At 56.8% G+C, this 25,143-nt stretch overlaps 1 protein-coding gene across 1 annotated transcript in view; it reads right to left on the bottom strand.

Moving 5' to 3' along the window:
• Positions 1–1,204: 1,204 nt before the first annotated feature.
• Positions 1,205–25,143, bottom strand: part of BAIAP2L1 (BAR/IMD domain containing adaptor protein 2 like 1) — a 42,581-nt gene continuing 18,642 nt past the window's right edge. The window contains exons 4-14 of the mRNA XM_087816194.1: positions 19,085–19,146; positions 18,910–18,981; positions 17,131–17,268; positions 16,378–16,530; positions 14,064–14,231; positions 12,332–12,458; positions 10,891–11,098; positions 10,031–10,108; positions 8,862–9,048; positions 2,015–2,049; positions 1,205–1,553 (exon numbers count right to left, since the gene is read on the bottom strand). Of these exons, the coding sequence (XP_087672320.1) occupies positions 1,475–1,553; positions 2,015–2,049; positions 8,862–9,048; positions 10,031–10,108; positions 10,891–11,098; positions 12,332–12,458; positions 14,064–14,231; positions 16,378–16,530; positions 17,131–17,268; positions 18,910–18,981; positions 19,085–19,146 (1,307 nt within the window). The 3' untranslated portion in view covers positions 1,205–1,474. The remainder of the gene's footprint in view (positions 1,554–2,014; positions 2,050–8,861; positions 9,049–10,030; positions 10,109–10,890; positions 11,099–12,331; positions 12,459–14,063; positions 14,232–16,377; positions 16,531–17,130; positions 17,269–18,909; positions 18,982–19,084; positions 19,147–25,143) is intronic.

Raw genomic sequence — 25,143 nt, 5'->3', positions numbered from 1 at the left:
TGGGCCCTTGAATTGCATCTACTAATCCAGGGCCCGCTGCAGTGAAGCCAGAGGATCGCAGCGTGCACGGAGCTCTGGAGGCGGGGCCAGGCAGCACCCCTACCCCTACCCCTTCTCCCTGTAAAACCTGCACCTCCCTCCCCTCCCCACTGCTGAAAAGAATGGGCTTCTGTGAACCCTGCTCTTACCTAAGCGGTGAGAGGAGCAGTGGGCCACTTAATCTGATCGGAGCGTCTTTGCTCAGGATGGGTGCTGCTTGACCCCTGCACTCTGCCCGACTCAATCCTGGGGGAGCCCTCACACAGTCCTGGTCATCAGCCCCCCAGCTGACCCAGGCGGGAAGAGGCTAGGACCATGAACCTGAAGTTCACACACACACTGGTTTTACCTGCAGTTGACCTTGGCCGGTTCAAGCTTATAGAACAAGGACAGTATTTATGGTAAGAGCAAAAGAGCATATGAGCAACAAGCCGCCTTCCCTGCCCCCACAGGAATGGCCTGAAGGTGACAGTCATTTGCCCCACCTCCGGAATAGGGCCTAATCCCTGACAGCCAGCGATGCACTCGCTCAGAGAACCCTCCCAGTGCAGCCCAGCGTTCCGGCGCCTGAGGGTGGGTCTCAGCTACAGGGCAGCCCCTCCCAGGGGGCCTGGCTCTGAGCCCTGCTTGCCTCAGTACCTGATGGGAAAGTGTCAAAGTTAGCGACAGACAGCTTTGGTCAACTAGCTTAGCAAGAGCACCCTGGCTGCCACACGTGGACTCCTTGGGCACACAGGTTTCCCTCTGGCCTGGCAGGTGTGTGTTCATTGGTCGTTCTAGTTGGTGCCTCAGAACTGCCCAACCCAGTAGCTCTGGGGAATTATTCAAGTACTCGGCACCATGGCTGTGACAGGGACGGCGGAACACCCCAGCACTCTACAGCTGGGCCTAATCGCAGGGAGGGCTGGGGTTTCTCCATCTTGGGTAGCTCCACATTTGACTAAACAAAAATTTAATAATTTTAAGTTAATTATATTTTATATAATATTTTCATAATTTACATTGCTTAAGATTCTTCTCTAGATAAACATCACAATGCTACTTCAGAGCAGGTGCTTTATGAAATAAAACCATGGTCCCACCTGCATGTAGGCACCGAAAGCCAGTCCCAAAAGCACAGACTGTTTAAAAAATAATCTGAGTATTTAAAAAAATGATACAGTAAGGATTGGAACCAAATTTACTGCTTTTCGAACAGAATAGGAAAAAAAAGACTTTAAATGATTGAGTTGGTCACTCAACTAATTTATCTTTTTAAAGACAGAAATGTGCAAACCCAACTATGTGAAATTGAGGAAATGCATTGATTTGCTCAAGTAGAACGTTTGAAATCAGCGCCCTCCCTCTGGTGAAGCGTCACACAGTTACAGCGCGCACCACACCTATCACTGTGCAAGTGAGAACATCAGGTCCAGAGGCGGCCTTGGCCATCTTTTCATCGGATGATTGGTGCTGATCGGTCGTTTGTCACCGTCGGGCGGAGTTTCACAGTAGCAAAGGGGTTTTCTCCACCACTATGGGGGGGAAGAAAAAAAAAGTCTGCAGAAATATTCCAAGATGGGAACTTGATTTTAAAGGAACTAAAAACAATTGTTCTCAGTCTGTAAAACTATACACGTTATATAAGTTCCGGGCAGCATTTCTGAACGTGGGGAGTTTCACTGGGGCAGTTCTCCCCATGCCACCCCTTACAGAACCACCCAAAGTTGTAAGCATTTCGGACACGGGAGCCCGCTCTCTGCAGTCCTCTATGGGGGGGTATTGCCAAGCACAGCCTATGACTAGGAGACGGCCCTTCTGGATCCGGGCAGATGCCTCCTGGACTGTGGTAAGAACACAGTGGCCACATTCCCCTGGCCCCACAGACCTAGGCCATTTTCAGAATCGGGCCTCCTGGGCTGTGCACCAAGGAAGACCCTCCAGCGGGACAGTCCCCCACGGAGCTCGGGAGGGTTTGTGGAGGGAGTTCACGTACCCGAGGAAAGGATGCTTTGCAGTCCCGTTTGTATTCTGCGGAAAGATAAAGATGAAGTTTATGGAAGGCTCATGAAATCGGGACATTTTAAATAACACCTGAGGTAAAGACACCTAAAACACAAGGCACTGTTTAAAGCTACAAGTGTTTCAAAGTGCCCCGGAGTCCCGGTTTGTCTGAGACTGTCTACTTATCTAAGTTCACCTGAGAACACAGGCAGGAACAGGACATTTTAAAATACGGCGAGGGGCCCTCACAGTGTTGCAACATCCCGGACCCAGAGAGTAGGGCCTGCGGCTCCTTGCCCAGGGCCTTTCAGGAGCAGAACTAAGGAGTGCAGGTGGCTTTTTGGAGGCCCAGTCCTGACTAGAGCCATGGGAAACAGTGAAAATGGGACCTTGGTGGGCTTTGGTGCCTAGACTGTGCCGACTGCTCCCCAGAGGTCTTACAGGAAGTTCCACGAAGGGGGGAGGAGAGAAGATGGACCTGTAAACACCGTCTTTGCGTTCAGGAACCACCACAGTCCTGCAGGCGCCCGCAGGCCTCACGCCCGGGGACTTGGGGCCTCCTGGGGTGGCCAGGGACCATGGATGTGCCTTCTTCCCTTCATTCCATAAAGCTTTCAGGCGAAGAATCTGCTCTACACCTGCCCTGCTCTAGGAGAGCACTGCTGGGAGCTCGGGGTTATTCCAGGGCCGCCCAGGAGAGGGCAGTGTGCTGCTGTCTGACCAAGGGGCCCCCTGACCTGACCTGAGCTCCCAGGACTCCCGCGGTCAGGCGCACAGACCTCCGAACGCAGACTAGCTGAGCTCCTCTCACTTCCTGCGGCCAGCGGGAGTTGACGGCCACACCAGGGGAAGTCTGGACGAGGGTTCCTTGAGAGGCCTCTACTGGGCTAGGGACACTGGGGCCACCTCAGACCTGTCCTGCTGTCTCTGGGCCTCTGAGGACCTCACATCTTGACCTTGAACCCCGGGGCCAGCAAGGTCATCCCTATGGCAAGCCCCAGCACCAGGAGAGAGTCCCGACTCAGTGTCTCTTTTCTCACGGAAGCCAAAGCTTCTGCCCTAACGGTTTTAAATGGATTCTTCCTGCAGGGCATGCAGGGTCCTCGCAGACCCGAGTAAGCACTCCTGGTGTAGCGTTTGAATTGTATGCTTTAGGGATAAAAATACACCAGGATGCCTGTCACGCAATCACAGTCCGGTGCTCAAACGTGCTGCCTCGAGCAGGAAGCCCAGAACGGGGCCCCCAGGGCTGGGGAGGCACAGAGTCCCCTGTGAGAAGGTCCCTGTGGCCTGGGGTCAGGAGGAAGGGCAGCTGAGTCCTCTCGGCCTGGGAAGTGCACTTCCTGCCAAACCGGAGTCCCCAGGCTCAGCCTTCATGTGACACATGAAACCACATCCTCTTGCCTCTTTCCAGGGTGGGATAGTGTCTCCCTCCCATGTGTGTCACGTGAGGAGGGCTCTGCCCCGAATGGCAACCAGCTGGGAGCACCCCAGCTCTCCAGGCAAAACCTCGGGGCTTGTTCCCAGAGGGCCGCCCGCCCCACGGAGCTTCAGAACCAGTTTAGCCACCTTGTGTCACCTGGGTGTTTGCCACAGCACTTGAAAGAAACAAAGGTGGAAGAGCACAGCCCATCCTGGAGAGAAACGTGACAAGCAGCAGCTCTGCTGAGGAGGAAGGCCCAATAACCTAAGACGACAGCCCGAAGCCACCGCACGCAGGGCTGGCGCCCCGGGCTTAGGCTGCGTTCTGGTTCTAGGTCTGGTGCTGGTGACGCCTGTTGCTTTGTGAAGTCACTGTGCGCTCTTTATATGCTATTCCTCAATGTTCACCATAAAAACAGGACATTTCCAAAAAGGTTTCCCTTTAACACCCCCCACCAAAGCCATTGCCGTGGTTACAACTGACCACTGTCCCCCCAAACCACTGCTCCTCCCTCCCCCTACTGGGCAGTGAAGGGCGCCTCCAGGCCAGACGCCCCCCACACCTCAAACCTGACCACAGCCCCACCCTCCTCTCTGCTGGACTGAGGCTGGAGCCCTGTGAGGGGCGTCAGTCCTGACTATGGCCCCCAAAGCTCCAGTCTGAGCTTGTCCCTCCCCTGGTTTCCTCTGACCGAGCAGTGGGGTTTGGGGTCTCTGGTCTCTGCACCCCCCCCATCATCTGGCAGATGCTGTCTTCTCCTGTAGGAACAGCAGGCCTCTGTAGGCCTTTCCTGGGGCTCTGTGTCTCTGGACCTGACCAGTCTTGGTATGGCTCCTGCGGGCCCAGGGTCAGAAGGACACACACCGTCAGCTGATCGTGGCCAAGCAGGAAATGGCAGAACAGGACACATCGTGTGACTTCCCCTCAGAAAACCCCAAACCCAAGCCCACCTTGAGGAGGCTCTTGCTGACACAAGGCATCCATTCCACCCAGATTTCTGCTTGAGTGCCCTCCATAGGTCCACCTGCCTTGAAGGGGACCTGGTCCCAGCTTATGAGTCATCCTGGTCAGCTCAGACCACCCAGGAGGAAACAGTGTTTCCCAGGGAGGCGGACACTCAGAGAGGGCAAGGGACCTGTGTGGGCCCCAGTGAGGGTGAGGCAGGGCTAGTGCTGAGCGACAGCCCTGAGGGCATCTTGGGGCCTGCCCTCTCTGTACCGCTGCTCCCCCCAAACAACGCCTCCATCTCTGAAGCCAGCGGGAGGTCAGCTGTCACCTGCAACATAAGCAGACCTGACGCTTGTTTTAAATGTTTCAGCAGATGCCGGTCCTCAGCTGTGGCCCGGCTTCCCTCCCAGTCCGCAAGCCTCCTATCTAGTTCAACACCTCTCTCTCTTTTTTAAAATATACTTTTATCGGTTTCAGAGAGAGGAAGGGAGTGGGAGAGAAACACACATGACGAGAGATCACCATCGGCTGCCTCCTGCGCGGTCCCCACTGGGCATCAAGCCCGAAACCCAGCATGTGCCCTGACTGGGAATCGAACCGTGACCTCCTGGCTGATGCTCAACCGCTGAGCCTCGCTGGCCGGGCTCATCCCCTCTGTTCTTAAATTAGGGACACAGAAGCCCGGCCAGGGAAAAGACAACTGCCCTGGATCATGGGCTCTTTCTGGAACCCAGGTGCCCACTTCGTGGTGCAGAGGGCGGACGCAAACAAGGTGGCTCGCGGGGCCGGCACACAGGTGGCCAAGGCGCGCTTCGGGCGGAGGGTGGGCCTAGTTCAGCTGTTCAGCAGCCTTTTAAAGCCTACTTATCGCTACAGTAGAGGACCCCCGCTGCAACCCCCTTGGCACGCCCCCGCCCCCGGATCGCAGGGAGCCCGGGGCGCCGCGCCGGGCGGGAACACTCCTGCCCCCGGGATCTGGTGTTTAAACAAAACCTCCCCTGTAACGGACGGACGATGGCTGCTTGGATAAACACTAGGTACGAGATTGGCTTGCCCGCCCCCGGGACCCCTGCCTGTGGCCGAGAGAGGATATGCGTTCCCCAGCGTCACCAGGTGCTTTAAATATTCTAGTTTTAGGAAAGATAAACGATCGGTCCGTTGGGCGGAAGAAGTTCGGATAGAGAATCCCAGGACTGCGGCCGCCCTCGAGGCCCGGGCGGGGTGGCGACACGCACTTCTCCACCGCGCCGCTTAGCCGGCTTCTCAATGAACAGCCGTCTCTTCTGTGTGATCGAGACCTGCCTGCCCGCACGGCACCCACCAGCCGTGTGTGACCGGACTGAAGTTAAACACAAGGAAAATTTAAAATCCTCAGCTCCACCCGCTGTCCAGGTGCTCGGCTGCCCGCGCCCGGCGGGTCTGAACATTCCCGACTGACCCGTAAATCTCCGGGTTCAAGTACTGAGGAAGCACGTCCCGTCTTTCCCGCTCCCTGACACACACAAGACTGGATCCGGTGCCTCCTGCTGACCCTGCAAGAGGCCACTGCGGCCAGTTTCCCCTCTCCTGAGGTTATTTTTTGGAGCAGAACCGGTTCTGCCCTCCCCCAGCGACCTGCGCGTCTCCCTGGTGTTCCGGGAACTGCTGCTCCGACTTGTCCCCGGGAGCCGGTCTGATTGGCTGGAGGACGTCAGCCGAGGCGGTGGGAGGGTGTGCTGGGGACAGAGCTGCGTTTCTCCCTTCTGCCGTTTGCACAGGATCTTTAAATGTCACTTCAAAGACGCTAGTGATAGGACGCGAGCCAGTCCTTTAACTTCGCAGCGCCCCCGTGACCCGCCCTCTACTTGTTTCTGGGCCGCTCCCTCTCCACCCAAGATCAGAGCACTTGGTCTGACCGGTCAGGAAAAGCGACTACCCTGGAGCCACGGCCAGCAGAGCCTCAAACCCCACAGCCCTGGCTGAGTCTTGCGAGTCCATTCCCCTTTCGTGTGCCCTCTATTACACGGAGTTTCCAGTGTCCCCCGGTCAGAAATACAACGCAGCAACCAGGCAGCACCCCACACCAGCACGCGGAACACACGGCACCCGTCTCACCGACAGTGCCGATGGAGGGACACCGGTCAGCCGCCGGCTGGCCGCAGGACTGGGCTTCCCGACCCCCTCTGGGACCCGAGAGCTGCCGTCACCTCTCTGTGCCTTACAAGGCCCACAGACCTCCTGGGATGCCAGAAAGTGGGCGCACGCCCAGGGGGCCCGTGAAGGCAGGGGGCGTGGAGGCGGAGGTGCTGTCCCTGGGCCTGGCGGCAGCGCCAGGGGCTCCTTTGCCTCCGACAGCTTTCACGATGTGAGAGGTGCTAAGATCTCAGTCCGTGTGGGCACTGGGGAAGGAGGGAGAAACTATAGATCTAACTACATTTACCTACGTCCATCTCACAGGAAATAGAATGAACTGTTAACATATAGATAGCTAAAAGTTTCTTTCTAATACTTAGAAATTTTGGAAAATAGAGACTACCAAAACAGAAATGCTCCTGGTTATTTTTAGAAAAAGTGTTACTTTAAAAAAATATTTTAGCCCGGCCGGGCGTGGCTCAGCGGTTAAGCGCCGACCTAGGATCCAGGCGATCAGGGTTCGACTCCCGGTCAGGGCACATGCCCGGGTTGCGGGCTGCAGCCGATCAATGACTCTCTCATCATTGATGTTTCTGTCTCTCTCTCCCTCTCCTTTCCTCTCTCTGAAATCAATAAATATTTTTTTAAAAAAAAGATTTTTTAAATAAGGTGTAATGATTAGATATTTTAATTTTTACAAGGGGACGCTGAACACACTTGGACTTTGCCCTTTAGCCACCAGGTGAAGAAAGTATTCAAACCCAGGTTTGTTTACTCAGAGTAGCGGGATGGATAAATGTTAATTCAAGAGCGCATCCGGTCTCTGTCTCAAGAGTGGGGTCACATAGCATCTGATTACCGGTAGTAGAACTGTACACAGAACTTTCACCATAAAGCCATTTCCTTCTATGTTTAACACAGTAGGTCAAATCATAATCTATATAAATACCCCCACGAAAGACAACTTTTAATCTGTTTAGGAAACATGGGGAGAGATTTTCTCAAATTGCAGGTACTTTTAAAAACCACAGGTAGCTGTCCTTCCTGAATGCTTTCATGCCTTCAGGACACTGATTATGCTTAATTATTCAGAACCTTGGTCTAAAACAATTTCTCCCCTCTAGTAGTTAAATGTGTAACTTAATTTCAGATAAGAATGTTTTTCTTTTATATCGTTAGCATGTTAAAGATCTGGAGCTCAAAATTACATAAATTATCAACGACAACAAAGTCTTCAAAATACGTAAACCAGACCTGCTCCCAGAGTTCCGACAAAACTGGTTTCTCCCCCAGAGGCCACACCGGTTAGTCACAGCGTCAGTTCTCACCTGGTCACTACTACTTGTCCCCCTCCTGTCCGCACGGAACATCCTCTCCCCGATGACCGCATGGCCTCCAGCCCCCTCCTGGCTCCAGCACACCCCCCGGCCGCCTGCAGATGCCGCCCACCCGAGGATGGCAGAAGGACGGCACGCAGCCCACGCTCCGGGCTCAGGGCTCCACTCCTGGCCTGTCCACCCCTCGCATCTCCGACCGCCGCCCCAGGCAGCATCCAGCCACCCACGTTCCCAGAGGGCACGCCCGGAGGCCTTGCGCTTGGCCAGAGCTCTTCCTTTGAACTCAGCTCAAAATCTGCCCCCAAGAAGCCGCCTCTGATGCTGCCCAGGACTTAGGCCAGCTGCCAGTGGGTGGGCTCCAGGCTGAGGTCCCCTTGCGGCCCAGAGCCCTCCCCGAGGGGCGACTTCCCATGCCATCCTGATGGTGTTCAGAAGGGAGTCTGGATGGGCACAGAAGTCGGGTGCTGTGGAAATTTTTGTTGCAAGATTACAAATGTGACCTCACAGTAGGTATCGACTCTGTACCTGCTAAATGTGCCTTTTTACGGAAGGTTTCAGTGTTCATTAAGAGTTCAAGCCCTGGCCGGTTTGGCTCAGCGGTTAGAGCGTCGGCCCTCGGACTGAAGGGTCCTGGGTTCAAGGGCACATACCTGCTGTAGGTAGTCATGTGCCACCCAGATCCCCCCTTCAGGACCGAAGGCCTGACTCTGGGCTGCAGGGATGCTGCTGGCACATGGCCCCCTCTTCATGGCTTCCACAGTCCCCCCGCCCCGGGCCTGGCACTCGGAAGCCAAAGGAATGACAGCTCCCTGCTGACTCACGGGCGGCCCAGGATTAAAGATAACTTAGCACAGAGTGCGTACCAAGTGCACACTCCTGAAGACGTACAGGTCAAGTCACCCTTTTAACCTTACACCTTCCTTCTGAAAACGACGTGAAAACTGAAGGGAACCTAGAGAAGCGGGAGAAGCTCCCGCCCCACACGCGGCCGCCCGGATGCTGCGCACAGCTCTACTCACAGGAGACGCGGTGTCCGGTCCGGACGCCGGGGGTTTAAAGGTGGAAGGAGGTTTGGAGACGTCGGCTCTCTTGTCGGCAGCCGCTTTCGTCGCCAGGCAGTCCAGGTAGTCGGGCGGCGGGATGGGAACGGCCGCGCAGCTCCTCTCCGACAGGTCCACCGTGCTCATGCTCCTGATGGGGGCCGGGCTAACGGCCCGGGTGAGAGAACACGGTCAGGGAAGACCTTGCCGCCGAGTCCCAGGCCCCCGAGGGCGCCAGGATCAGGGCTACGACAGGCTAATCGCAAAAACGGGCGCGGGAGGCGGGGGTCACCACACACACACAATATCATCATTACCCGGATCGGAGGGCGGATTTAGGGGTTATTGGGATAGAGGTACCAGGGGAAGCCCACTGATGTGATTCAAACCGTGGCAGTCGACGAGGTGGCCCGGGAAGTAAAGGTAAAAGGACTTGGGAGGGGTCCCAGGAGCACCCTGTGTTCAATCAGTGGGCAGAACGCTCGGCCGGCCTGGCTCAGTCGGGGCACAGGCCCGGGGGCGGGCTCGGTCCCCAGTAGGGGGCGCGCAGGAGGCAGCCGATCAATGACTCTCATCACTGATGTTTCTCTCCCTTCCTCTCTCTCAAATCAATAAAAGCATTAACCTTTAAAAGACGGCACTTAAATTCCATCAGCATTTAAATTCGGCCAGCGGGACCCACTCCTTGCAGGGAACTAAAGTTCCCTTCCGTCCGATAAAGGTTAACCCCCCCCCCCCAAACAACAACAACAAAAAACAGAGGGCGGAGGAGTGGGCCGTGAGGACACTGAGAGGGATGCTGCTGAGGTGCAAGGAAAATAAACAGTGGGCCCGGTCAGGAGGGCGTGGCAGACACGTGTCCCCCAGTGCTGCAGGCGGCTCAGCACCATCGAGGGAAAGGTGGGCCTGGGACGCAGCCCCCGTGGGTGGTGGGGACGCTGGGAGGAGTCCCAGAGGGCTGGCGGCCTGGGCTGTGAATCGTCACCCAGACCATCAGTAAAGCCTGTGGACGCGGAAACTCGCTAGGACGTGAGTGTGGAGCAGCAATCGCCCACTCGGTCCCCGCGACCTGGGGTTTCCCACAGATCAGACAGACAGACATGGGACACGCCCGAACTGCACGGCACCGTGAGCGCGGTCATCCCTACCTTGGCGAGGGCACGCTCACTGTCTCCTTCCCGTTTTCTTCCAGCAGCTTCGTGTAGGAGGACGGGAACCAGCCCCTCCTGCAGGTGCGGAGGGAGAGAGACCCGGGTCACGGTGCCCGCGGTGGACGGGCGGACAGCGAACACACCGAGGACGTTTCAGCACGTTACGCGACGTGTGTGTGGCGTTCGGTGTTCGTTTCATTTGGGTTCCCTTTTTACCTCCCCTCCGTATTGGTTTTATTTAATAGACGGGTCAGCAACATAGAAAAGCAGTTTCACCTACTCGCAGCGAGGCTCGTGCGCTTCTCAGGGTGATACGGATGAAGCTGGCGTCTAAACTACTTATGTGCTAAGTCCCAGAGCACATCTGACGTGCTCGAGAAACCCAAAGTCACGCTTTTTAAAAAATGAGAATACTGCCCGGCCGGGCGTGGCTCAGTGGCTGAGTATCCACCTGGGATCCAGGCGATCGGGGTTCGATTCCCGGTCAGGGCACATGCCCAGGTTGAGGGCTCGATCAATGACTCTCTCATCATTGATGTTTCTGTCTCTCTCTCTCCCTCTCCTTTCCTCTCTCTGAAATCAATAAAGATATATTAAAAAAAAAACACCACCAAATAAACGAGAACACTTCTACCTACTTTTAGAGGTGACTTCACGTGACCCAGCGATCTGTTCGCCGCCAGGTTTACCCACACAGGCACATGCCGTGCAGAAAGCGGCTGGGACAGAACACCTCCAGCCAACCAGGCCGGACCTGCAACTAACCTGACCCAACGTCGGCTCAAAGGCAGTGTGTCCCGGACGCCCCGCCGCTCACGGGAGCCCCGGCCCCGCGGACGCCCCGCCCGGAGACGTACTTTTTGGAGGCGTCGTGTTCGCCGTAAAGCCAGCCGTCCTTCTCCTCGGCGACGAGCAGCGTGATGACGTCGCCCTGTGCGAAGCTGAGCAGCGTGGGGTTGGCGCCGGCCGTGTGGGGGAAGATGGTCTTCACCTTCTGCTTCTTCATCATGTTCAGTCCCGTGGCCACAGACACCGACCGCTGCAGGCTGGGGTCATCTGCAGTCGCTGCGGGAGGTGACACAGCGGTGACGGCTTTTCCCGGAACGGGTCAGGCCGCGTCCGGCACAGCCCGGCCGGGGCTCTCCCAGGGCACCCCCTCGCAGGCCGAGGGGAGCGGCCGGGGTGCCTCGCCGCACCAGCACCGCCTGTTGGGGCGGCTCTCGGAAGCGGCCGCCCGCTGGGCGCGTCTTCCTTGCCCCGCTCCCTCAACCCAAACCACCGGCCTCGACTCAACCCACCTGCCCGCGACCTGGGCTCGGGAAAGGGGGAACTGGAAATGCTGCCGTGGGGACGAGCGTGGCTACCGAGCCCCCCGAAGGACCGGTCTGCGCGCTCAAAGTGTCACAGCTGCCGAGGAGGCGCGTGGCAGAGCCAGGAGCCAGCTGCGGGCGGCGGGCACTGCGCGTCCCCATTCACATACAGCCTGACACTCGCCACTCCAAAAAAAAGAAACTGGACGGAGATTTTTTTTAAGATATTTTTTCCAGTCCAGTGTCGCCGGCCTAGTATTCGAAGCAACCTAAGCGCTCTCTGCTTTACTCCCGCAGCCTAATTACAGCGTAAGGGCCACGACCCCCCACCAGCCGCCCTCCGATCCTCGGCGGCGCTGCACCCACCAGCAACTTCAGTGCACTCTCACCCGAGAACCAAAGGCTCGCGTGAATGGCCGGGGTGCACACGGCATCACCTATTTTAACTTCATATGGTATATAATCTGCAGTCCTTCCTCCAGAGGCAAATGACCCCAGACTATCACCTCCCCATTGCCATTCTGAAAACGCCTGCCCGGCGTCTCTCTAGCACAGGGCGCGATCGCCATGACTCTCACAGCCAGGGGCCCGAGACACCCAGGCGGACACGGGGCTCCCGGCCTCGACAGTCTCCAGGGTCCTGGGTGCCAAAGACTCCACTGTGGGCAGAGCCGAGTCTACCCAAAGCCCCTGCAACGTCTGCAAACAACAACCGGTCCCAATCCGTTGAAATACGTTGCATCCTATTTCAAAAGCAACGCCTTTCAGTAGAATATCTGCTCTTGAAAACACCAATCGGCATAAAGAATTAGTATTTGTCACGTATAAAGCGTCTCCTGGTTTTATCCCAAACGCAGGCTGTGTCTGCCTGAGGTGTGAGGTCCCCAGCGCCGGACGTGTGCCATGCGCGAGCTCATTCATCTCTACCTCATGATACATTTATCCCAAATACCTCTTTTAAAGACTGAGAGAGGTATTTATACCTTACCTGAATTCTGCGCCACGGTCTCTGGGTTGTCGAACATGTCAATCAAAGGGCTGGTGTTGGCCCTGGCCGAGGGAGCCGGGGGCACCTTCAGAGAGTGCTTGGAGAGGGTGTCGTAGTCCTTCCCAGCCTGCGGAAAAACCTTTGGTGGTTTAATATCAGTGTATCAGAGCAACGCAATCAGGTTCCCAGGGCGGTTTGTATTGCATGCTCCAAATTCCAATTTTCCCAGCTCTTAGTGGTAGGCAATGCCCATTTTGAATTATTTCAAGAATACCATTTTTAAATTATTTTGTCTTTAAAAAAAATCAAACAACATGCAGTTATCTTTAAAAACAAAACAAAACCAAAGCCGTTCCTCCCCATACCCTCTCGCCCCCTGGCGACCACTAATCTACTTTCCGTGTCTGCGGATCGTGGGCCAGAGGATTCTACTCTGAGACAACTTTCCCACAGAACTCCGAGCGCGCGGCTCCACTCGTTTCTGAAACCTTGTTTTGCTAACAAAGGTTTCCCTTTGTTTTTTAAAAATATATCTTTATTGATTTCAGAGAGAGGAAAGGAGAGGGAGACAGAAACATCAGTGATGAGAGAGTCACTGATCGAGCCCGCAACCCGGGCATGTGCCCTGCCCGGGAATCGAACCCGGACCGCCTGGATCCCAGGTCGACGCTCAGCCGCTGAGCCACGCCCGGCCGGGCCGAAGGCTTCTCTTTGCGAGTGATCTATTTTTCCCCTCCCTGGAGGTTTTCACAATGTTCTTTATTCCTAACATTCTGCAGCCTGTCGAGGTTTTTGGTCATTTCCGCTCGTCCGGGGTCCCCTGGCTGCCGCGTGGGACCCGGCAGAAGGCGGCTGAGGTCGCGGCCGCAGGGGCGCAGTCAGAGCGGTGCAGGGCCGAGGGGCGGGACTGGGACGTGCTAAGACGGAAACAACAGGGGCGGCCAGGCAGTGACAGTGGCGGGGGGGGGGGATCGTGGTCTTGTGTCCGAGCTCCCGGAAGGGAGAAGCTGCCATTTATGGGACGGGGCAGACTGTGGGCAACAGGCTGAGAGTAAACAGTCAGCTGCCCGGTTCTGGACAAGCGGAATTGAGGTGCGCATGAGACACCCGGAGGTGATGCCGGCGGGCGGCGGAGTGGACCTCCCGCGTCTCAGCTGGTCTAGCATTAGGATCGTCCCCTTTCTGGTTTTGTGCCATGTTTTGGAAGCGTTTGGGGCTTAACTTTCCAAGAGGTTCCATTCTTTTAACAAGCCCATCTACGGTTGCTACGGTTTTGTTGTTGTTTTGAGGGCAGAGGGAGATATGAAAAACAAAACCTTTTTATTTTAGGAAAATTTCAGACAGGTGCAAGAGTAGGGAGAACAGCCCAGTGCATCTCCACGGACCCAATACGTAGCTTCGACGGTTATTTCCTGGCCAGTCTTGTGTTACGTATGCCCCACCTACCTCCCCGCCCCCCTGGCCTGGATGATTTTGCCCTGGCCGGTGTGGCTCAGTTGGTCGGGCGGCATCTGTGCACCAAAAGGCCACCGGTTCGATTCCCGGTCAGGGCACGTGCCCGGGCTGCAGGCTCCATCTCCAGCCGGGGGCGTGCAGGGCCAGCTGACCAATGACTCTCATCACTGATGATTCCCTCGCTCTCTCCCTCTCCCTTCCTCTCTTAAAATCAATAAAAACACATTTCTTAAAAAGTTAACACACAACTGAAATCTCAGAGGTGACCGGTTCCTACCATGCTGCTCCTCTCGACCATGGGTGAGGGCTGAGGCGTCCAGGACGTCGGGGTGGACACCTGGGTCTTTATTTCTTCGATCATGTTGATGATTTCCTCCGGGACTTTGGTGGCGTCACCACAGGTTTTCTGCCACCGAGGCAGCTTGGAATTCAGTAACTCTGCAGACTGTAAATCCAAGGGAAACGAAACTGAATCAGGTGCGTACTGTTTGAAGAGCTGACAAAAATGACATCAGACAACATCACTGATACGTTCTCGCCAGACAGGCTCCGGCTTCGCACCAGGGGCAGGGGCGCCTGAGCCAGGCTTGGGGAGCAGCCCGGGCGCCCGCGCGGATCTGCGTCCTCCCCGCTGAGGACGCGCAGGCGGCTGTGCTAACAGAGCTTATTCTCTCCCTCCGCGGGAATGCGGAGCTTCGGGCCGACACAAGGACTGAAAATGGCTCAGAACGAGCTCAAGGACCAAAAGGGAAGGGCCGAGCACGCCCTACTCGTGTTTCCCTGCGGCCCAACAAATCCAACCGCGCTTTCTGCCTACGCTTCTGCGGAACACACCTCCCAGGCGGGCGCAGGACCCGCGTGGACTCGGAGCCCAGGGGAGACGGGTTCACGAGTCAGGGAGGCGAGTCAAAGTGCGGGGGGCTCTGCAGTCAGAGACGGAGCCGAGGGGACACTCGGCCTCCTGGGGCTGGCGGACGGCGGAGCTGGGCTGTGGAGCAGAGATGCAGAGGGAGTCCCATGGCCACAGCGACAGAGGCATCTGTCCCGGGCCCCCGGGGGCCTGGCTCTGCTTCTCACAACTGGAGGCTCCCCAAGAGCCTTTCGGCGAACTCTCTTTTCCAGGGCAGCCATCGGACTGGAAAAAGGGAAGCCGGGGACTTTCCTGAAGCTGTTTTCATTGCAACCACACGGTTTGTACTTGGAGTCTCTGTTTATCGGGTGTGGGCTGGAGGTGCTGATGGGCATCCTAAGAGAGGGAGAAGCCCAGTCCCCCCAAAACCACCTCTGTCCTGACTGTGACCCCGATATACTGACTGCAAGGCCCGCTTCACCCAAGAGCGGCTGGAAGGACTGGGGGCCTCAGCTGGGGTGGAGACGGCCCACAGGGATGTTCAGAATGAGGGACTCCCCTACAGAAAGCAGCAGGGTTGGTCTGTGTCCCTCTAAGAAGCCTAGTTGGGGCCCAAGGTTAAGTGTAAGAGAGGCTGCCAGCGACCAGAGCTCTCAGACTCGGCCAGGTGGCCTCGTGACATCGGGCGTGCCCCATCGCCAGCAGGGCGCTGCCAAGGAAGAGCGCTCCACGGTCGCTTCTGACCCCCCCAGCCCGGAACCCTGCCCCAGCAGGACACCTCGCCATGGAAACCGACGCAGCTGGAACCAGTACAGGGGCAAGTTCACAGGCGTGAGCTCCTAAGACAGCGGCTCCTTCCTGTAATAAGTTTCTGTCTTCGCTATTTAGATTGGGTGGCAAAATAGTCCTTAGAGTTGCAGAAACTTTACAGAATATGTAACATATGACCTACGCGTACATAAAAGGCCAAGGTGTTTTGGTTTTTTTTCACCCACCAGAAAAAAAAAAGGGAAGCCGCCTGACTTCCAGGCTCTTCCACAGCGTCTCATATCACGCAGGCCTCTCCAAGTTACAACGAATGACTGACACCAATCGATGCTGCTTTTGGACACTTACCCAGGCCCAACAGAAGTCACAATTAAAAAAAAAAAAAAAAAAAAAGAGGAAGGGAGATTTCACACGTCTTGTAATGATTTTCGGGGACATAAGCTCACAACTGCATCCGCCGGAGTCGGGCAGCGAAGCTGATGAGATCGCCGCCCCCACCGCCCTGAGGAACGACAAGCAGCTCCGGCCACCTGCCCTGAGGCTGCGAACAGGGTCAGCGGCCTGGATACAGCTTCCAGTGACACACAGACGTGGACCTCAAGGTGAGCATCTCAGACCCCAGGTGCAGTGGGCCTGGGCCTGGGGACTCGCTCAGCGGCTCTGAGGCCGAAGACGCTGCCCCGAGAGCCTGAGACGAGCTGGCTCCCGGGTGAGACACGGAAGAGCGACGTGCCGTTCCTCAGTCCCCGAACACCACGTCACGAATGACTGTAAACACGCACGTGTCACTGCACCGACTCAATACAGTAAGCTGGCATCTGACCGTTTCATCTGCATGCCTGACAGTTTACACAGTCAAGTGGGCCCGAAACTATTTGTATGAAACCCTCTCGTTGGCGAGACGGGCCCCATGGCTTTCCGTGGGGCGGGCGGGGGGGAAGCGCTTGGAGGGCACCCGGGCACACGCGCCCACCTGCAGGTGGTAGTGCTGCACGCGGCCCGCGAAGCCGCAGTGCTTGTCCACCAGGAAGCAGAAGCGCCTCTTCTCCTCCAGCAGCGCTTCTTTGCAGCCCTCGGCGATGAACCTCTGGATCTCGCTCTGGCGGGAGGTCACGGTCTCTAGGTACTAAGACAGGAGGTAACGGTTACACAGGAACCACACCGCGATCGAGCAGCCGCGCGCCCCACCTGTATCTTCTGCCACCTGCACACGCCGTTCGTCTGGATCACGGACTGAGTGCTCAGCGCAGACAGAGGTCAGACAAAATGACGGAGTCGCCACCCGGCCCGAGCAGACGCCGGCCTCATTAAGGCCTGACTCACGCGGGAGCTGCCCGAGGCCCTACATTCCAGGGGCCGTTGGCACAAAGCATCGCTTTGTACTCTGGGGATGGGAGCCGGGTCGACCGGGAAGCCACGGGCTCTGGAACCAGAAAGTTTGAGCTCAACCCCCCGTTCCAACTGCCAAGCATACGACTGAACCTGGCCCCCCCCCCGTAAAATGGGGTAACAATGCTTACGGACCCCGAGGAGCGAACGCCGTTAGTAAAGGCCACTGGCTAATCATCCTTAACCCCGGGCGAGTCTGCGGCGCTCACGCCACGTCCAAGGGCCGATTTCTAACTTGAAAGGCAGCTCAGCAGGGAGTGGACGAAGTGGGGGGCTGACCGAGGGGCAGCCTCCCCGACGCTGCAAGGCCACCCGCACCCAGGCGCCGGGAGCTCACCTCCATCTCCCTGTGCTCGTACTTGAGGGCATTCCGCCCGCCTTGGCTTTTCCGTCGAATCTTCTTCAGCTCGGCCTGAGACTTCTCCAGGGAATCGAGCTTATTCCTGTGCTCTGTCTGGTACCGTTTCAGGGTGGCCTGCAAGGTAAACGTGGCACTTACCTCACGGCAGCAGCAAGCACACCCGCAGGCAGCTCTTCCGCTAACGTTCCCACGGGGCGTGGCTGGCCTGCCCCTCACTTCACACCCCCCCAACCCCGCACACGCCCACTCACATGCCCTCCCCGGCCGTGGTCCTGCACACGCCCACTCACATGCCCTCCCCGGCTGTGGTCCTGCACACGCCCACTCACATGCCCTCCCCGGCTGTGGTCCTGCACAACTCACACCCCCTCAGCCGTGGTCCTGCACACGCCCACTCACACGCCCTCCCCGGCCGTGGCCCTGCACAACTCACACCCCCTCAGCCGTGGTCCTGCACACGCCCACTCGCACCCCCTCCCCCGCCGTGGTCCTGCACACGCCCACTCACACGCCCTCCCCGGCCGTGGCCCTGCACAACTCACACCCCCTCAGCCGTGGTCCTGCACACGCCCACTCACACCCCCTCCCCCGCTGTGGTCCTGCACACGCCCACTCACACGCCCTCCCCCGGCCGTGGTCCTGCACACGCCCACTCACACCCCCTCCCCCGGCCGTGGTCCTGCACACGCCCACTCACACGCCCTCCCCCGGCCGTGGTCCTGCACACGCCCACTCACACGCCCTCCCCCGGCCGTGGTCCTGCACACGCCCACTCACACGCCCTCCCCCGGCCGTGGTCCTGCACACACCCACTCACACGCCCTCCCCCGGCTGTGGTCCTGCACACGCCCACTCGCACCCCCTCCCCCGCCGTGGTCCTGCACACGCCCACTCACACGCCCTCCCCCGGCCGTGGTCCTGCACACGCCCACTCACACGCCCTCCCCCGGCCGTGGTCCTGCACACGCCCACTCACACGCCCTCCCCCGGCCGTGGTCCTGCACACGCCCACTCACACGCCCTCCCCGGCCGTGGTCCTGCACACGCCCACTCACACGCCCTCCCCCGGCCGTGGTCCTGCACACGCCCACTCACACGCCCTCCCCGGCCGTGGTCCTGCACACGCCCACTCACACCCCTCCCCCGCCGTGGTCCTGCACACGCCCACTCACACCCCCTCAGCCGTGGTCCTGCACACGCCCACTCACACCCCCTCAGCCGTGGTCCTGCACACGCCCACTCACACTGCACAGCTCACTGCCACCTGGAGTCTTGCTGAGAAGGGGACTCTGGGTGGCAGTCAGGGGCATGGAAAGGGCCCTGTGTGCCAGAGGGAAGGAGAAAATGCTGGACCTGACCATACCAGGCGTCAGCGGGCTCCGACTTGAGACCTGGAGCCCCAGACGGTTCTCCCAGGAACCCCTCCCGTCCCAGAGCGGCTGTGAGCCACCAGCACGCGGGCGCTCGGAGAGCAAGGCTTTCCAGGGGCAGCAGGGCTCCCGCAGCACCTTTCCTATGCTTTCCAACAAGGTCCCGAGGGGGGCAGAAACGAGCCCACTCAGCCCGAGGGCCCCGCCCTGTGCGTCCTGGGCATCCGCGCGCCCCGGACACAGGCTCCATCGGATCTGCTGCCGCGGAGCCAGCGGCGCGGCTCTCGGGCTCGGAGGCCCGGCAAGGGCGGCCCCCCGAGCGCCCGGTCCCCGCGCCCGCGCCCACCCGCCGCCGCCACGGAGGTGGGGGGGACCGAGGACTCACGTTCATGTATTTTACGTCCAGTTCCGTCTTCTTCTCCAGCTCCTGTATAATCTCTTTATGAAACGTTTTGAACTGTGAAGGAAAGGAAATAAAAACCCCAGACCAGATGAGAGACGTTAAGCAACATAAAACTTAAAATACATTCTGCGGAAATAGAAAAAAAGAATTCACATACGTTTTCCTTAAAACTCTCGTCCAGTTTCTGGTGGGTGCTGGAAATCTCCACGAGAACGTGGCCTGAGGACAAAACCGGACACGTGAGGGGGAGAAGCCGGGGCGCGGGCTTTGTGGAGAGGCGAGGGAAAGTAAACCAGGAGCGCAGCCCACCGCCGCCCTCAGGGCCCGCGGGCGCCAGTCCCTGAGGCTCGGACGCTGACCGACCTGGCGAGTCCCCACCGAGTCCCCACCGTGGGGTGGACGCAGAGGGACGCAGCCGACAGCAAACGCTCTGCAACCTCGCTGGTCTAAGGAGCCCCACCCCGTCCCCTCGCCTTCTTTCCCGCCCTCACGGGCTTCACTCCCACGACCCGATGGAATGCGCGTCGGAGGAGCCCGCTGCCAAGACCATGGCACGTGCTCCTGTGGGCGCTGCTGGCCCCGGCACCCTGGCCTGGGGGCCACTCCCCGCACGCCTCGGCACCCCCACCGCCTCCCCGGGGCAGCTGGGCGCAAGGCCCCAAGGCCCAGGGAAAAGCCCATTCACGCCCCAGGCGGGCGGGCGGGGAACATCTGCCCCTCGACGCTCAGCTCCGGGACTCAAATGCCAGCCACGGAGTCCTGGGTCGTAAAGAGGAATAGAAAACACCTTTCCTGTGGTCCTGCCGGCGGCCAAAAGCGTATCCTGAGACGGAACGTGAACACCGCCGTTATGTCTAAGCTGCAGAGGTTCACTCTGAGCCACGTGTTATTTTACGTCTGAAATGTGGTATCGCGCACGTCTGTTGGCTCTTAGTCCCATAACCTCCTTTTTCATAAACTACATTTAAGAAAAAAAAAATTTTTTTAATAAAGAGGGCGGAGTAGGGAAAGCACAGCCCAGATTCAGGCGGGAGCGAGCGTGTCGGCCCCGAGGCGTCAGCTCCGTGGGCACCGACCCACCTTCCCCGTTCGTTTGCCCTTTTAGGTTCCGAGTCAACATTTTGGGAGGAAACTCACAGCAAGTACAGTCGTGCGACTCTGAATAAATTACGTTCTTAAATGGCAATAGGACAGGAATTTAAGTACCTACCTATTTAAAAATCACGAACTTGACATAAAACCAGTGTCTACCACCAATTTTCCCCCTAAAATTCATATAAATAATAGCTAATTTTAGGAACTATGAACAAATATGTCCAGCATTTTGAACAATACCGTCTAAAAATAAAGTATATATTTAGACAATAGACAGTATGGGCTTAAAGTTTAAAAAAATATGAAAAGAATATTGGTCTAGGCCCTGGCCAGGCAGCTCAGTCGGTCAGAGCGTCACCCCGATGCGCCAAGGTTGAGGGTTAGATCCCCGGTCAAGGCACAGACAAAATCAACGAATGAAGGCACAAATACATGGAACAACAAATCGATGTCTGTCTCTAATAATTAAAAAAAAATAAATAAATTGGTATAAACACAGTTTCCATCTGAAACACAGGCCAGTCTTTGGACTAGTAGTATGTCTTCAGCTCGATCATCTTCATCCGTTCACAGCATGAATTTAGAGGAACCAAATGGAGGCGGCCGACGGGCCCTGCCAGCACCGAGCACGTGTGGACACAGGCACAGTCTCCTCCGTCTACATCTGATAAGGAGTGATCAGAATGTTCATCATCTCAGGAGAGCACGGGGCAACGACTCCTCATCACTCCCGGGGCGCCGGCCAAGGGAACGCCAGGGCGGAAGCCGCCCGGCCGCAAGTTACACCGCGCGGATCAACGCAGACCGGACCCAAGTGTCACTGCAGAAAGGCCGTCACGTCACGGACACGGGACCTCGCCCGAAAGGCGTGGCCAGCGTCTGTCTAAGAGCGGCTCCGGGTGGCAATCTAAGGCCCGGGCCTGGGCGCGACGGAGGCGCTCCGCCCTGGCCCGCGCTGGCACCCCCAGGGACACAGCGCCAGCAGCGACAATGCCAAGTAACAGGTGAGCGCCCCGAACGGTCCTGCGGAGCCGGGCTTCGGACTTACCCAGCTACAGACACGGTGCCAGCTGCTGTCCTGCGCGGACACTGTCATTCTGCCCCTGATCACGGTGTACCCCAGTTTACCGTTAGGGTTAAAGAAACAACAATAGCCAACTATAACCTTACACACAGGGATCCAGAGAGGCTGGAAGGGAAAGAACGGAATAAGGTGTATGGCAGGCGAGTCCCAGACGGGGGGGAAAACATGTACAACACACATCTGGCAAAGGACTTGCATCCGAAATAGACACAGAACTCTTAAAACTCAGCAGTGAGAAGGCGAGCGACTCAGTTAACAAAGAACAAAAGATCTGAACAGGCATCTCGCCGAAAACGATACACCACGGACGATAAGCACATGAAAAGATGCCAGCGGGAACCGGAAATGAAAACGACGAGACGCCTCGGCTCGCCTATCAGGATGGCTAAAATCCAGAGAACAGACACCACCAAGTGCTGGTGAGGGCGTGGGGCAATGGGCACTCCCGCCCGCTGCTGCTGGGCATGTAAGATGGTGCGGCCGCTTCGCAAGGCCGCCTGGCAGTTTCTCCCGAAGGTAAACGGTCTCACCATTTTCACCTGAAATCCTATGTCCGCAGAAAAAACCTGTATATGAATGTTTACAGCAGCTTTATTCACACTGCCCAAAACCGGAAGCAACCAAAATGAATGGGTGACCAAACTGTGGCACATCCATCTGTACAACTGAATATTAGTCAGGGATAAAAAAAGAAACTATTAAGCCACAAAAAGACATGGAGGAAGCGAAAGTGTACATTGCTTAGTGAAAGAAGCCAGTCTGAAAAGGCTACATATTCTGTAATTCCAACTAAGTGATATTATTCTAGAAAAGGCAAAACTAGAGACAGTAAAAAAAAAAGATCATAGTTGCCAAGGGTGGGGGGAGTGGGGTGCGGATACTATAATGGTAGATATGTGTCATTAAACGTGTTACAACTCACACAACTCAGAGAGTAAATCCCAATGTAAACTATGGGTCTTAGTTGATAATGTATCAACACTGGTCCCTCATTTGCAACAAATGTAACACACCAGTGCAAGATGTTACCAACGGGAAACTGAGTGGGGAGAGAGGAGAGCGTGGGAACTCCGCGTGAGATCTGCTCAGTTTTCTATAAACCTACGACTGCTCCAAAAAAATAGTCTGTTAACAACAAAAACAAACATTGCAGGTGTCATCTGAGACCTGCAGTCATTAGGAACCAGCCCCCTGCCTGGGGGACGCCACAGGCGGACAAGAGCTCGACCTGACTCTCAGTTACCTGTGTGCCCGTCTGGCGGACAACAGGCCTTCAACGTCTGGCCAATAAACAAGTATACTGAACGAATGAACAAATGAAAGGGTAACTGCAGAGAGAAAGGACATAAAGGACAGCGACAGGACAAGACTCATCCGACGGTGGCGCCTGCAGCACTGGATTTCATTTCTATAATAAATACGATAGTTATTGTAGAAATTCCTACAGGAAAACTACTTTTGTTGACCCCGAGAGCCCGGCCGTCACCTCGCCACCCTCCTCTCCCACTGAAATGACTTTCGGATGAAGGGAGAGGCTTCTGTGACCGGCCTCTGGGGCGTGGGCGCCCAGCGTCCGCCCCCGGTGACCCAGAGCCCCGGCAAAGCCCGCCCCGCGGGCAGGACTGGCCGCCACACGGAGCTGTTTCCGGCTCAGAGTTTTCAGGAGCGAATTCCTGGCAGCTTTCAGTGAGCCAAGGTTTGTGAACATAAGAGGTCAGGTCTCAGAGGATCCTGAACCACAAACAAGATAATTTAAAAAGAAAAAAAACCCAAAAACAACAAGGGACATTTTTGTTTACAAATTTTTCATTTTGCCAAACAAGAAGCTACAATACCCGGCTGTGTGGGCTCAGTGCTGGACGCTTGGCAGCCCGAGCTGAGAGAATCGAGCGTCCCAACAAGGGGAGCCTGCCAAGAGCAAGACACACAGAAGGCTCAGTGTTAGGCTCCTTCCAGCTTCCCGATCGCTGGCAGGAGGTGGGGGGGGGGGAGATGGTGCAGGAAGGAGAAAGCCGGGACGAACCCCTTATGTAGGAAGGTTGGCGGTAAAAGGAAAGTGACGTGAGAAGGTTGCTCGAGAAGGCAACACACATTTTTAAGAGGGGATGAGCCCGGCCAGCACTGCCCAGTCGGTCGAGCGCCGTCCACGTACCAGGAGGTCTCCGTTCGATTCCCGGTCAGGGCACATGCCCGGGTTGAGGGCTCGATCCCCAGCAGGGGGTTGCAGGAGGCAGCTGATCAATGACTCTCATCATTGATCTCCCTTCCTCTCTCTGAAATCAATAAAAACATATTAAAAAAAAATGCTACACCCGAAATTTTAAAAAGATATTTAAAAATGTTGAAATGGGAACCAGCATCACAAATATTTGGCTGATGCCCAGGCAGAGAAGGTGCTGAGAGACGGTCTCAGTTCAATATTACTGAGTAAAACGATCTCATTTTTGTTTTTTTGGGGGGCTCAGTCCTCACCTGAGGAACATCCTCTCCACTGATCGTCCAGAGAACGCGGAAGGGAAAGAAATGTCGACGTGAGAGACGCACAACTGGCTGCCTCCCACGTGTGCCCCACCTGGGCCCGGGATGGAACCTCCAACCCAGGTACGCGCCCTTGGCGGGGAACTGAACTGGAGACCCTCCGGTTCACGAGCCGACGCGCTAACCACTGAGCCACACTGGCCAGGGCCCGAGCCTGTACTTTAAATGGCTCTGTGCCCCGATTCACACATGTGAAGAGAAATCTTGTGGAACAGGAATTAGATTTTTCTCTACCAGGCACCCAAGGGTGGAACAGCGCCCAGCACCCGAGGGTTCCAGGACAGGGAACGTCCCCTCAGCATCGGCCGGGACACTCTGTTAGTGCTGTGGGACAGTGGCCCAGGCTGCCTCTGGGGGCTGGGTGCTATCGCAGAGGCATGAACACACTGGCCGAGGGCTGGAGCGTGGGGCTGACTCCCCAGGCCCCTGAAGACCAGCCCCCGGCCCACCTGTCCGGCCCCAGGACACAGCGAGGAACTAACTCCAGGTCAAACGGACTGCTCGACGGCTACCTGGCTGGGTGAACCTGACGTCCTGAGACACTAAAGGAACCAGGGAGGCACGAAAACAGGATTATCCATTTCAGATGGCAGGGAACCCGCTGCCTCCCACACAACTCACGCTGGACAAGGGGCGCGAGGAGAAGGCTGGGTGCAGGAGGCCTCCGGTCCCGTTTCCACCCTGCCCCCCCCCCCGGACACCTGTCCATCACGAGCCCCTCCCAGGATGCTGAGAGTCCCAAGAGCCCAGAAGTGGAGCATCTGACCACCGTGATCCTCAGTAATTGTTGGTTCGGGGCTGAGGGAAGCCACAGGGCAGGAGTGTTCAGTATCGTTGTCGCTGGGCAGGCGACACAGGGCCCGTCCTGTTCACAGGGATATAGAGCTACCCGGTCACACAATGAGCTCCGGGCTCGGGTTCCCAGCTGCCTCGTCGGCGTTTCCACTCAGTCGAACAGGGACCCCAAACCCAGTGCGTCTGGAAGCCAAGCCGCCGGCCCAGCGCCACAGCCCCCTCCCCACCCGACTCGGCCGCCTGCCCCTTCCGGCCCACCCGGCCTGGATCAGCCGCCTCCCCACCAGTCGCTCTGTTTCCAGCAGAACCTTTGAAAACGTAGGTCAAGCCTTGGACAGTGTGGCTCAGTAGTAGGACATCAGCCAGGGCACTGAAGGGTCTCGGGTTCGATTCCCGGTCAAAGGCACGTACCTGGGTTGCAGGCCTGACCGCCAGGTGCGAGAGGCAACCAATCAACGTGTCCCTCTCACATCGATGTCTCTCTCTCTCTCTCTCTGAAAAGCAATGGAAAAAATATCCTTGGGTGACGATTAAAAAAAAAGCAGTGCCCAAAAAGTTTTATATAGTCATAGGTTTTAATTATGCAAAAAACAAATATTTAAAAAAAATAAAGACAGAAACTGTTTATGAAGTTCATTTTTTTTAAGTAATTTTTTTAAAAAAATGAAGTATATTTTCATACTCATTATAAAATGAAAGTCTTG

Source organism: Miniopterus natalensis, chromosome 4, assembly GCF_054644295.1.
Source record: "Miniopterus natalensis isolate mMinNat1 chromosome 4, mMinNat1.hap1, whole genome shotgun sequence".
NCBI classification, from domain to species: domain Eukaryota; kingdom Metazoa; phylum Chordata; class Mammalia; order Chiroptera; family Miniopteridae; genus Miniopterus; species Miniopterus natalensis.
Note: the sequence above shows the minus strand (reverse complement) of the source record. Positions and strands in the feature narration are given on the sequence as shown.